Source organism: Phoca vitulina, unplaced genomic scaffold (assembly GCF_004348235.1).
Source record: "Phoca vitulina isolate PV1807 unplaced genomic scaffold, GSC_HSeal_1.0 scaffold6, whole genome shotgun sequence".
Classification (NCBI taxonomy): Eukaryota; Metazoa; Chordata; class Mammalia; order Carnivora; family Phocidae; genus Phoca; species Phoca vitulina.
Window position 1 is genome coordinate 39271043 of NW_022589709.1, and position 12187 is coordinate 39283229.

Consider the following 12187-nt stretch of genomic DNA (forward strand, 5'->3'; position numbering starts at 1 on the left):
ACTATAAATAATGATTTAAAAAAACTTGAAAAGACATGGTTATTAGTGACGTGATATAGGTTTTGACATGGTTCTAAATGGATAAGCTGTATGTTTTTGGCCAATATTATTTGGTTCCTCTGGGTTTCAATTTCTTCCTCTGGTAAAGAGACAGGTTAAACTATAAGTTTTTTATTTTTAAAGATTTTATTAATTTATTTGACAGAGAGAGAGAGACAGCGAGAGGGAACACAAGCAGGGGCAGAGGGAGAGGGAGAAGCAGGCTTCCCGCTGAGCAGGGAGCCCGATGTGGGACTCGATCCCAGGACGCTGGGATCATGACCTGAGCCGAAGGCAGACGCTTAACGACTGAGCCACCCAGGTGCCCCTAAACTATAAGTTATTAACAATTTCCTGACTCATAGTTTGTGATTGAATCATTATAGAAATTACAGTTCCTCAAATAAAAACACTAATGGTATGGATGCACAGACTATGAATTTTAGAAGTAATACAGACCTTACAGATCATCTGACCACATAAGCCCTCTCATTTAGAGATGAGGAAACAAATACAATCAGAGACAAGCAGAGTTTTTTTCATATTTTGCTTGGTTATAGAACTCAGAACACAAGTCCAAAGCTCCTGTGTAGACTGATTAAGATTTATTTCCATAGAGACTCACACAAATATTGAGAATATTATTCACATGAGTGATTTCTTCCCGCTCTCATTCCCCGTGCCCCCCCCACTCTTTATATGTCAGTGGAGATGCATTTTTTTTATAAAAGTATGGAGATCACCATTTCTCTTTTCCTCTCCACTTTTTTGCTAACACTAAATGAGAATTTATAAAGGTTTATCCGAATATAAATCACTCAAACATGACTGTGGCCTGTGGTAGATTAATTTTTGTAAACCTCATATTACCCAGTAAAATGTTTTGCATATCGTATTTATTACAAAATAACAAACAAATGAAGATTTACACAATTTGAGTTAATAATTTTTGTTGAATTTAACAACAATTTCATAATTTGGTTTAGTTACCGAGTTTACTCAGTTATATACTATCTTGCCAGAAAAGATTTTTGGGAGGCTCAGCCATTTTGATTGAACTCCTAGTGAAGAGGGTCAAAGTTAATTGGTGCAAATTTAATTTATTTTATTTTTATTTTTTAAAAGATTTTATTTATTTGACAGAGATAGAGTGAGAGCAAGAGTGAGAGAGAGAGAGAGAGAGAGAGAGTGCACAAGCAGGGGAGCTGCAGGCAGAGGGAGAAGCAGGCTCCCTGCTGAGCAAGGAGCCCAACGCTGGACTGGATCCCAGGAGCCTGGGATCATGACCTGAGCTGAAGGCACACGCTTACCCAACTGAGCCACCCAGGTGTCCCATTTGGTGCAAATTTTAAAATGTTAAATGGAATAGTTTATGAGAGGAAGAATGGAACCAATATTTACTAATTGGGTAGTAAATGTAGACCCCATATTAAACTATATCTCATTTAATCAAGACAACTGTTTTCCTAACTTTCATCATAGTTCTTTTTTTCCTTACACACAAGAGGAAGCTGAGGATGGAAGTATATTTCCCAAAACTAGTAACTGAAGCTGTCAGAATTTAAACTGATTCTGATTAAGATGAAATCCAACCAAAATGCCCAGATACAATTTAGGTCAAATATAGATAGGAATAAACTAAAAGAATGTGTGTTTGTAAACATGTTTACTTACACTTTTTTTTTTTAAATTTATTTCAGAGAGAGTGTGCACGAGCATGAGTGGGGGGGAGGGGCAGAGGGAGAAGCAGACTCCCCACTGAGCGGGAATCCCAGGAGGGACCCTGGGATCCTGACCTGAGCCGAAGGCAAATGCTTAACCAACTGAGTCACCCAGGTGCCCCTGCTTACATTCTTACATAGACATGTCTATTTATTTTTACAAAACATTTTCAGTGACTACTGCTACTATTTTCCAATGTCCACATGGGAAAAAATGAAGACTTACCTTGTTAATTAATTATCATAGGTCATAATTATGCTTTCATATGCTCCGTAAACACAAATTCATTAGTTTACTCATATCATAATATAATGTATATTAGTATATTTAGAAAATATAAAGATGAAATGCTTTTTTTTTTTAAGTTAAAAACAGGCTGCTTGGACCCTATACATTTTTATGCTGTATGGGTAAGATTGGTATCTAGCCTGTTATTTAATATTTGGTTATTAATCGTGTCACCCGAAACCTTGGATTGATTTATAGTATCAAGTTTAGTCAGAGATCATGGATGCTATTAATCCTGTCATTATCATACGTTCTTAGTCATTTATTTCAGAGAAGAGAATAAGAAATGTTACCATGTCCTTGTTCTAGTTATCCTCTCTTTCTTAGCAATTTTTGCATGAAATAAATTGCAAGGCCTTTTGAGGACTGGAGAATTCTGTATTTCCTGGGTATGTCATTTTTTTCTTGGTAATTACCAGTCTGTTGTCCTTAATACCTTTGATGTCCCGCCCTGCACCCCTCCTAACCCCGGCTGCCCAATTGAATCAGTGACAAGAAAAACATGGCTAGTTTTAGCATTTCCCTTCTTCTTGCTATGCCTGGCACTAAGTAGCCTTTCTGCCAAGGAATAAAATGTATATTTGCCTCTTCATAGCCTGATCTTACAGAAAAATTAAGGCACAAGAAATAAATGGTCAGGTATAATTGTAGAATGATTTCTAACTTTATTCCACCATTTAAAAAATATGTTCATCAAGTAAGCTTTAGTTTCAAAATAAAACATTATACTGTTTCCCTAAGCATGAAATCAACAAACTGCTCCAGCAATCTAAGGTTTGGATATTGTTCATAATTGAAGCAGATTGCTATACGATTTAGTGACAGGAAATGATTATAAAACTGGGCCAAATGAATATACAGAAAAATTAAGTTTCTATTTACCTATATAATATACTGATACCTCAAATAATTTACTTGTGATTTATCCCTTCATAGGTTAACTCATGGTCTGGCAGTCCATCTCATAGTGTATTTCATGTAAATGTTAATAGTAAAGGCATAAATTCTAGGAATTTATTCTAAGAATACTCCATAAGTAAATAAATATTCAGAATGCAAGGACGTTCAAGGAAACATTGTTTATAATAGCAAAAATAACTGGAAGTAACTAGCATTTCATTAATAAGAGAATAGAAAAATAAACTATTGAATAGCCATATTATGGAATGGAAAAAAGTATATCTGTACTTGGTAAATGTATATATATACAAAAACTTATATGCACTATATATAAGTAAGTAAATATATATATACACACACTATACACACACACAAGAACAAATACATACGTGCTTTTTATATATTTATAAACATTTGTATATTTGTGGAATATTTCTGGAAAGATACACAGGAAACCATTAACAGTGTTTACCTTTGGGAGTAGGGTTGAGGGTAAAGCAGAGAGTGGAGAGTGTGTGAAATAGGGAGAAACAGATGTACTTTTCATTTTATATTACTCTTCAGTGTTTGATTATGTTTTGTACCATTAGCATATGCTATTTCTAAGATGAAAGCAAAGCAAAACAGAAAAAGGAAATGAAAATAGAACAATAAAAACTAGGAAAATAGAGTAAACATATTACAAGAGTTTCAATTCTCACTGTCAATCTTTCTCAAAGTAGACAAGACCTGCTGTTTTAAGGAAGTGGGAAATTATTTCAGTAATTTCACAGAATGGTTTTACATGATGAGCAAACAGAAGGATAAGTCAAGTTCCATGGCCTCAAAGGGAATTTGTGAGTTGTTTGCTTAAAAAAAATAAGCAAAATAATTTGTTACTATATTCCCATCATTGGTGGTGTAACTTCCTTGTCAGAAAAAAGGGGAGGCCTCGGGTGCCTGGGTGGCTCAGTCGTTAAGCCTCTGCCTTCGGCTCAGGTCGTGGTCCTGGGGTCCTGGGATCGAGCCCCCGCATTGGGGTCCCTGCTCAGTGGGGAGTCTGCTTCTCCCTCTCACACTCACCTTGCTTGTGTTCCCTTTCTGTCAAATAAAAAAATAAAATCTTTTAAAAAATAAAAGAAAAAGGGGGAGGCCAAAAGAAACAGAGTGAAGGTCACCAGCTATAGGTCCTGCGATGAGCTACGCAGGGACTTTAGTAAGAGGTTAGAGGTTATTTATATAGCTTGCTGAAGCTTTATAGCTAGTTGGTATCTGCCTCACTCTAAGTCTCTCCCACTATGATCGAGTAAATTCTCTTTTGGAAAAAAAAAGTGTAAATTATACTGGAAAAGCAGAGTTTTCAACATGTTTCAAAATCTATGAAATATTGGCCACACATATCTGTTTAGCCAGTAACACTGGCCAATCTGCGTGGAGCGCACCGTCTGTGCCAGGTACAATTCCAAGCTCTTCTCATGTCCGAATTCATTTTGTCTCTCCACAGTCCTCAAAGACAGGTACTGTTATTACAAATCTGATTACTCACATAAAAATCTAGGCTCAGAAAACTTAAGAACCAGTTTACCAATAAAATCTTTCTTTAGCTACTCTAAAGTATAATCCAATTTTACTCTAATGTATTAAAAGTATATGACAGAGAAGTAAAAGTTCAAGATAAAGTCATTTAAATGCATATTTTTCTAAGATTGAAGATATGATGCAGATCAAAATAAACAGGAATTCTGATAGGCTAAATCCAATTTTTAAAAGTTAATGGTTGGGGGCCTGGGTGGCTCAGCTGGTTAAGCGACTGCCTTCGGCTCAGGTCATGATCCCGGAGGCCTGGGATGGAGTCCCACATCGGGCTCCCGGCTCGGCGGGGAGCCTGCTTCTCCCTCTGACCCTATCCCCTCTCATGCTGTTTCTCTCTCTCTCTCACTCTCTCAAATAAATAAATAAAATCTTTAAAAAAAAAAAGTTAATGGTTAACTTTTTGTCATAAGCTATGCACACACATACATTTATCAAATTCTATCCTACACTGTTAAAAATATGAAGTAGAGGGGCACCTGGGCGGCTCAGTCGGTCTTTGGCTCAGGTCCTGGGATCGAGCCCCACATCGGAGGAGGGGGTCCCTGCTCAGCGGGTAGTCCGCTTCTCCTTCTCCTCTGCCCCTCCCTCCCAGCCAATGATCTCTCTCACCTCTCTCTCTGTCAAATAAATAAAATCTTTTTAAAAATATGAAGTAGGATTACTAAAATGTTAATTTTTTTTTTTCAAAAAGTTTTAACCCTAATTGACTAGCAGGATTGGATTAACAGGAGCCTGATCTTTTACACAAGTTTTAAAAATGGATTCTAGTTTTTTTTTTTAAAAGATTTAGTAGACAGTATTTTACAAATAGGAAAACACAGGTTGGTAAAGGGACAACCTCTTCCCACAAAATAACTCATTAGAAGTAACCTACCTAGAATCAAAAGTTATTGAATTTTTCCCTTGTGGTCACACCACAAACCATGAAAAATGTGTGGTGTACCATCTGAAATACATTAAACTTCACTGGTACTTTAAATAGTTTTCCTAACCATCAGCCAGCCACACAGAAATCTAATTAGCTTACTAAATGTTCATCAGCCACAATTTTATTTACTTAAGACTGGAAAAAGAGATATAGAAAACACCATATCTATTAAGTTGGCTGAAATCTTATATATGATCCCATCTAATGCTCCCCCAAAGCAGGAAAACGTTTTGAAAGTTGGTCATTTCCCCGTTTGAATACACTTCACCGACTGGATGCTTTCTGCTTGAAGGAACAGCCTCTTCAATTTTGACGGTTTTACTGGCTATCAAAGTTCTTAACTGAATCAAAATTTGCTTCTCTAATTTTTGACCCATTTGTTCAATCCTTCCAAATGGACCTGCAGTCCATTCTTTCTTTCCTATAGCAGCCCTTCCAGTGTTTGTAGATAGCCATCACATCACTCTCAATTCTTTGCAGGTTAGCTATCTCCAGCTGACTCAAAGTTTCTTACAGGACTATTTCCAACTTCTCATTGGCTGGTTAATGCTCCTGGTGAAACATGATTCATGAACGTGGTTACAGGGTCCCAAGCTTGTCTTGAACATTTGTAGATTACAATGTAACCACGATGCCCTCACCTGCCTCTATGCTGTTACTAAAGTTACCTAGGTCTGTGCTGTTTTTTTAGTGTTTTAAGCAATCTGGTCACACATTTGATTGCTACTAAGTTTGTGTTAAATTAAATATTTCAAGTTCTTTACCTTAACCCCCATCCGATTATGTCTCTTTCACTCTAGTTTTCAATCTGTCACAGCACTTTCTCTATATTGATTCTAACCCAGGCAGCTTGCTGTTTTAGCTGTCTTTTCAGCTCCTTATCATCTGCATACCTGATAAAAGTTTCCTGTGTCTTCATCCAAGTCATTCATCAAAAATTGAGTAGGTCACATGGACAAAGACCTTCTGCACAACACTGGGGACCTCAGTCCAAGCAGACAAATAACAACATACACATGATGCACATAGAAAGTTCAGCTTTGATAAACTCCTAAAAAAATTTTGCAATCAGAGAATCTAGCAAGTATTATTTTAATTTCAGCAAATATTAAGTTTTATGTTATATGCTTTAGATTTAGCTTTACTTGTTTTATTTTGGGGGGATTTTAAGAACACCATAAACTTTCCATAATTAGAGCTGCTTAAGACCTATGGAATAATAATTCTATGAGGAAGGAATTATTACCTTCGCATGCAGATTTAGAAACAAAACTTGGGAAGAGTCAGTAACTTGATTACAAAGATAGTGGCAAAACCAGAATGCAAACCCAGATTCAGGGCTCTAATTATTGCAACTGGTTCTATTAACTAAATAATTCAGTTCAGTTGTCCCTACAGCTATAATATTGTACCTGGGAAAATATCCCTTCCATGAGTCTGTATGGTATTCTCACATGCTTTCATTACTGCAGTACAGTGGAAACCCCACATCAACAAGAAAAAAGAATATGCAAATGACTGAATATGCATCTGTTTACATAAAATACTTCACAAGCATACTAAAAAAAAAAATGCATGTGAAACTATTTCTATCATACGAAAGATTTAACAATACTATTATGCAGAAAGCATTACCAAAGGTAACATTTCATTTAGTTGAGCCATTTAATTGATGACATTAATACTACTGAATTGGATCCAACTTTCATATCTGCCTTTTTATCAAGCAAATCAGCGTATGATAATAAAGGGAATTTGGGATTTTAGTCAGAAAAGGAAGAGTTCAAGTCTCTCCCCAACATTTACTAGTTCCTCAGAAGAGTATACAAGGACTCTTTGGGTCTCACCCCCATACTCTCTCCCAAAGTGATCTCTTCCAAAGCAACGGATTCATTTTCCAACTGTAAGTCAACAATTTTCTAAAGTATTTATATAGCATGGGCCTCTGTTCTGAGATTTAGTCCTATGTATCCTCCTCCTCTCAAAGTCCCCACTGGAGGTCTCACACTGGAGGAACTTCACACTCCATATGTCCTAAAATTCGCATCAGCCTTCCTGCAATTGCCAGGGGTAAGTTCAAGGTACCACCATCCATCCAGCCACTCACACCAGAAACTTGGGAAACATCTTTGGTTCCACCTTCTGCATTCTTCTTAACCAATCTCTACATTCTATTGTTGTACTTAAAAAAGAAAAGAAAAAGAAAGAAAGAAAGAAAGAAAGAAAGAAAGAAAGAAAGAAAGAAGGAAAGAAAGAAAAAGAAAGAAAGAAAAAAAGAAATCTCAAAAACTGTCCTATTCCCCTGGCTGCTTCTGCCACTCCCAGGTTCACACTGCCTTGTTCTCTCACCTGGATACAGCTAACGGTACTTAATTAGCGCCCATGCCAACTCTTCTGTCGCCAGTTCACTACCAACAGGGAGATATTTCTAAAATACAAATGTTACCATGTCACTTAATTCTATGATCTCCCCTAGAAAAAGGTTCAAATTTCCTACTGTGCTTTACACAGGTCCCACATCACAAGCCTCATCTCCTACCACTCCCCAATTTCTACCCCTACTATGCTTCTTCTCATTTCCCCAAATTCACTATACTTTCTAATGTTGTACAGCTTATGCTGTACAGCTTAAAACTTATAAAGTTTTCTTTCCGGGGCGCCTGGGTGGCTCAGTCAGTTGGGCGTCTGCCTTCGGCTCGGGTCACAATCCCAGCGCCCTGGGATGAAGCCCCGCATCAGGCTCCCTGCTCAGCGGGAAGCCTGTTTCTCCCTCTCCCTCTGTGTGTCGCTCTGCCTCCTTGTGCTCTCTCTCTGTCAAATAAATAAATAAAATCTTTTTTTAAAAAAAGTTTTCTTTCCATTGATCTCCTGGGAATGTGGTAATGGGTATATGGAATCATTTCCATTTCAGTATAAAGAATAGCAGGTAGGAAGAACACTCCATGCAGATTCATTGGAAGGTAGAAGGGGGTGGGACGAGGAAATGAGGTACCAACCTGAATGAGCATCCAGCTGAACTGGCAAAGATACAGATAATGTGTGATGGCAGCCACAGCCGAACAGCTCTCATCTGTGAGTTGGGGACTTGTATATGCAGACACCAGAAACACAATCTGTAAGAAACAACACCTGTATTTTTAAATCATGCTAAAATCAATCAAGAATATTAAGAAAACAAACTGTTTTCTCATCAGAATCTAGAATTCAATGACTCAAAGAGACAATAAGTTAATTTGTTGCTCAAACTGAGATGACAGTCATTCTAAAAATGACGATACATAGATTTTTATGTTTATTCCATTTATTTATTTGAATATAGTTGACACACAGCTTTGCGCAGTGGCAGTATCATAGCCAGTGAGGTTTATACAAGGCATGATTATTGCTAATTGAATATAGTTTACACAATGTTACATTAGTTTCAGGTGTACAACTTAGTGATTTGACAAGTTTATACATTATGCTGTGCTCACCACAAGTGTAGCTGCCATCTGTCCCGTTACATCACCACTACAATAGCATCGACTATTTTCCTTATGCTGTGTGTTTTCTGGATTTTTACATTTCTAAGATACAATGAATTATATGAAATTATGCTACATATTGCTCTGGTCTGTCAAGAAAGAGGTGATTTTCAAAGTAAACCCTGTTCTTATCATGAATGGACAAGAATCCCATGAAATACATTTATTTTGGCTAAGTAGTAAAGAGAAAATAGACATTCATTTAAGTCAAAGCTAGTAAGAGGGAAAAGAAAGAAAAGCAAAAACTCTGATTTTACCATCATCTGCATCTTCTTGTTGTGAAGTAACATATGTAACAAAATAGACTTCAATTTAAAATTTCAAATCTTAGGATAAACTTACTCCTTGGATTTTTATTTTTATTTCAATTGCCCCCAAGACTTTGGTCAAGAGAAAGCTTCACAATGAGGCCTTTCTTGACCACGCTGTTTAAAATTATACCTTCCTTTCTTCTCTCCTTCCCACACACGTGATACCCCTACCCTTATCTCTTTATTTTTTATTTTTTCTTAACACCTATCACCTTCTAACATGCTCTGTAATTTGTTTATTTACTATGTTTCTTGGTTATTGTTCATCTCATCTACTAGAATGTCATCCTTACGAAGGTAGGATCATTGAATGCTTTAGTCACTGATGTATCCCAATCACACAGCCCAGTGTCTGGCACATAGTAGATAGTCAATAAATACTTGTTGAATAAGTGAATAAATAAAGGAAGTGAAACACTCTTGTGGGTTCTATTTTGTATTTTCTACAATATATGATTACTGTGTTAAATTTTGTAATGACAAGTTCAGATGGCAAGGGAAAATTTGGAGCAATGATAGTATACCATAACTTCTCAAGGAATAACCTCCCTTTTTAGGACAGTGACCAGGTCTTTCTGATTTTATATTTTAATAAGCTACCACTATGTCTGGAATATACAAATGTCCAATAAATGATTGTTTAAAGAAAGAATGATTGATTCTAAAAAGACGGGTGTGACAAGAAGAAAACTGACTTATGCCTCAAAACCCAACTTCTTTTTTTTTTTTTTTTTTTTAAGATTTTATTTATTTGAGAGAGAGAGAGCCCAAGAGGGGGTAGGGTTAGAGGGAGAAGTAGACTCCCTGCTGAGCAGGGAGCCTGATGTGGGACTCGATCCCAGGACTCCGGGATCATGACCTGAGCTGAAGGCAGTCACTTAACCAACTGAGCCACCCAGGTGCCCTCAAAACCCAACTTCTAAGAAGGAAACATAAATACCTTTACGTCTGTTTGAATTTTTAAGAATAAATAATGTGCTCAAAAACATATTAGAACAATGCGACCAAGTACTGTTTTTATTTTCAAATGAAATATATGTCTCCCCAATCCTTTTGTTCTAAAGGTTGTGTCCATTAAATCTCCTTGAAAATTTCTACCCAGTGGTGGTCCTAGGGTAGCATCACTTGGGTGAATTTGTCAGGATCTGGGGTGAGGCCTTACATGCTCTCAACATCTCCACTTTGCAAGGCAAGACTCACCATAACCAGCCTAGTCAATTAAAGAAGAACTGAAATGCTAATTAATAAATTTAAAATAATATGTAAATCTCATGCCATGCTGAAGTGACTCTTCCCTCTTGGAAATTATCGAGTACTTCCTGTACCAAGTATCGAAGAAAAAAAAAACCTTTTTCTTTAAGCTATAGACACTAAACTCAGTGTCAGGAAAGAAGGAAGGAAGGAAGGAAGGAAGGAAGGAAGGAAGGAAGGGAGGAAGGAAGGAAGGGAGGGAGGGAGGGAGGGAGGGAGGGAGGGAAGGAGGGAGGGAGGGAGAATTTTAACCTTTTATATTCTTTCTTTTTACAAAGTGGCATCTATTTCAATAAAGATTTTATAAGCATACCTAAAATAAATTTGAGCCTCTCTAATTCATATTTTATAATATGGATTGTGTTGAAGTTTATTTGGTAGTTTTGTTCTAATCAACCTGAACAGTTTGCTATGTGAAACAATGGTGTAATCCAAATTGTAATTGAATATGCTTAGTTTTAAGCATTCTATGAGACTATTTATAAATGGTATGCTAATTTGAATAATTCTTTTTCTCTTAAAAATTTCTTTTCTTTGAAACAAATTAGTACAGATTATTGTTTAAACTGCATTTACTTTCAGAATACAGTTTTTTTTTTTTTTTTAAGATTTTACTTATTTATTTGATGAGAGAGAGAGAGAGAGAGAGAGGACAAGCAGGGGGAGTGGCAGGCAGAGGCAGAGGGAGAAGCAGGCTTCCCGCTGAGCAGGGAGCCCGATGTGGGACTCGATCCCAGGACCCTGGGATCATGACCTGAGTCAAAGGCAGTCGCCTAACCAACTGAGCCACCCAGGTGCCCCACAGAATACAGTTTTAACACCCAAAATTCTCTTAAGATATGACTTCTTCATATTTTATTATGTTTTAATCTTCTTTTCTAAGTCATAAAAATAGCAGTTACAAATCTACTTTTGTAAATTATGAACATTCTTCCAGAATGATCTTTAAATTACGAGAAATACTTCCATCTGTATGGGAGGAGATTAGTCAGCAAGAGAAGGCTGACCTGTCACAATGCACATTGCTACAACAGGGATGGGCTAAGAATACTTCGGAGAACCAGCTATTACATGTAACCAGGCCTATCTAAAATTAAATTAAATTGAGTTAAAATACAAATTAAATGGTAAAGTAAAATAAAATGCCACCTCCTAGCATATTTAGCACACATATCTTTAAGGCATATAACGTAAGAAGAAATGAACTTTTACCATTGTTCTTTTACTCAAACACCCAGAGATGACCAGGAAAAAGATTATTTTCACAGTCAGCTCTCTGGATGCATTAAACACCAAAACAGAAAAAAAAAACGTTTTTTTCAAAGGTTCTCAGTCACTCATGTATTGCTTCATTCAGTACGTAGGTGAGTACCTACTATTTCCAAAGCCTCATGCTATCTATGTGAGATGGACAATGTGGTGGCATGGCAGCAAGGTGCTACATGTCTTCCCTTGTTTTCTTGTGTAACCCATATATTAATGATATGAAGTCATTACTGTTTTTATACCAAGTTAATAAATGATGAAAGAGGATCTGATATGGGAATTAACTTTTTAGAGGTCATTAAACATATTCTAAAGTTAAAGTGGGATTCAAATCCTGGTGTTCTGCTTTATATAGTGTTCTTTGCAGAACACCATGCTGCAACCTA

The 12187-nt window shown here is 36.7% G+C and overlaps 1 protein-coding gene and 1 pseudogene across 1 annotated transcript in view; one reads left to right on the forward strand and one right to left on the reverse strand.

The window, feature by feature from the left end:
• The window catches only part of ADGRV1 (adhesion G protein-coupled receptor V1), a 538587-nt gene that overhangs the window by 174964 nt on the left and 351436 nt on the right, over positions 1 to 12187 (reverse strand). The window contains exon 83 of the mRNA XM_032403550.1: positions 8446 to 8562. Within this exon, the coding sequence (XP_032259441.1) occupies positions 8446 to 8562 (117 nt within the window). The remainder of the gene's footprint in view (positions 1 to 8445; positions 8563 to 12187) is intronic.
• LOC116632535 lies at positions 8778 to 8909 on the forward strand (annotated as a pseudogene).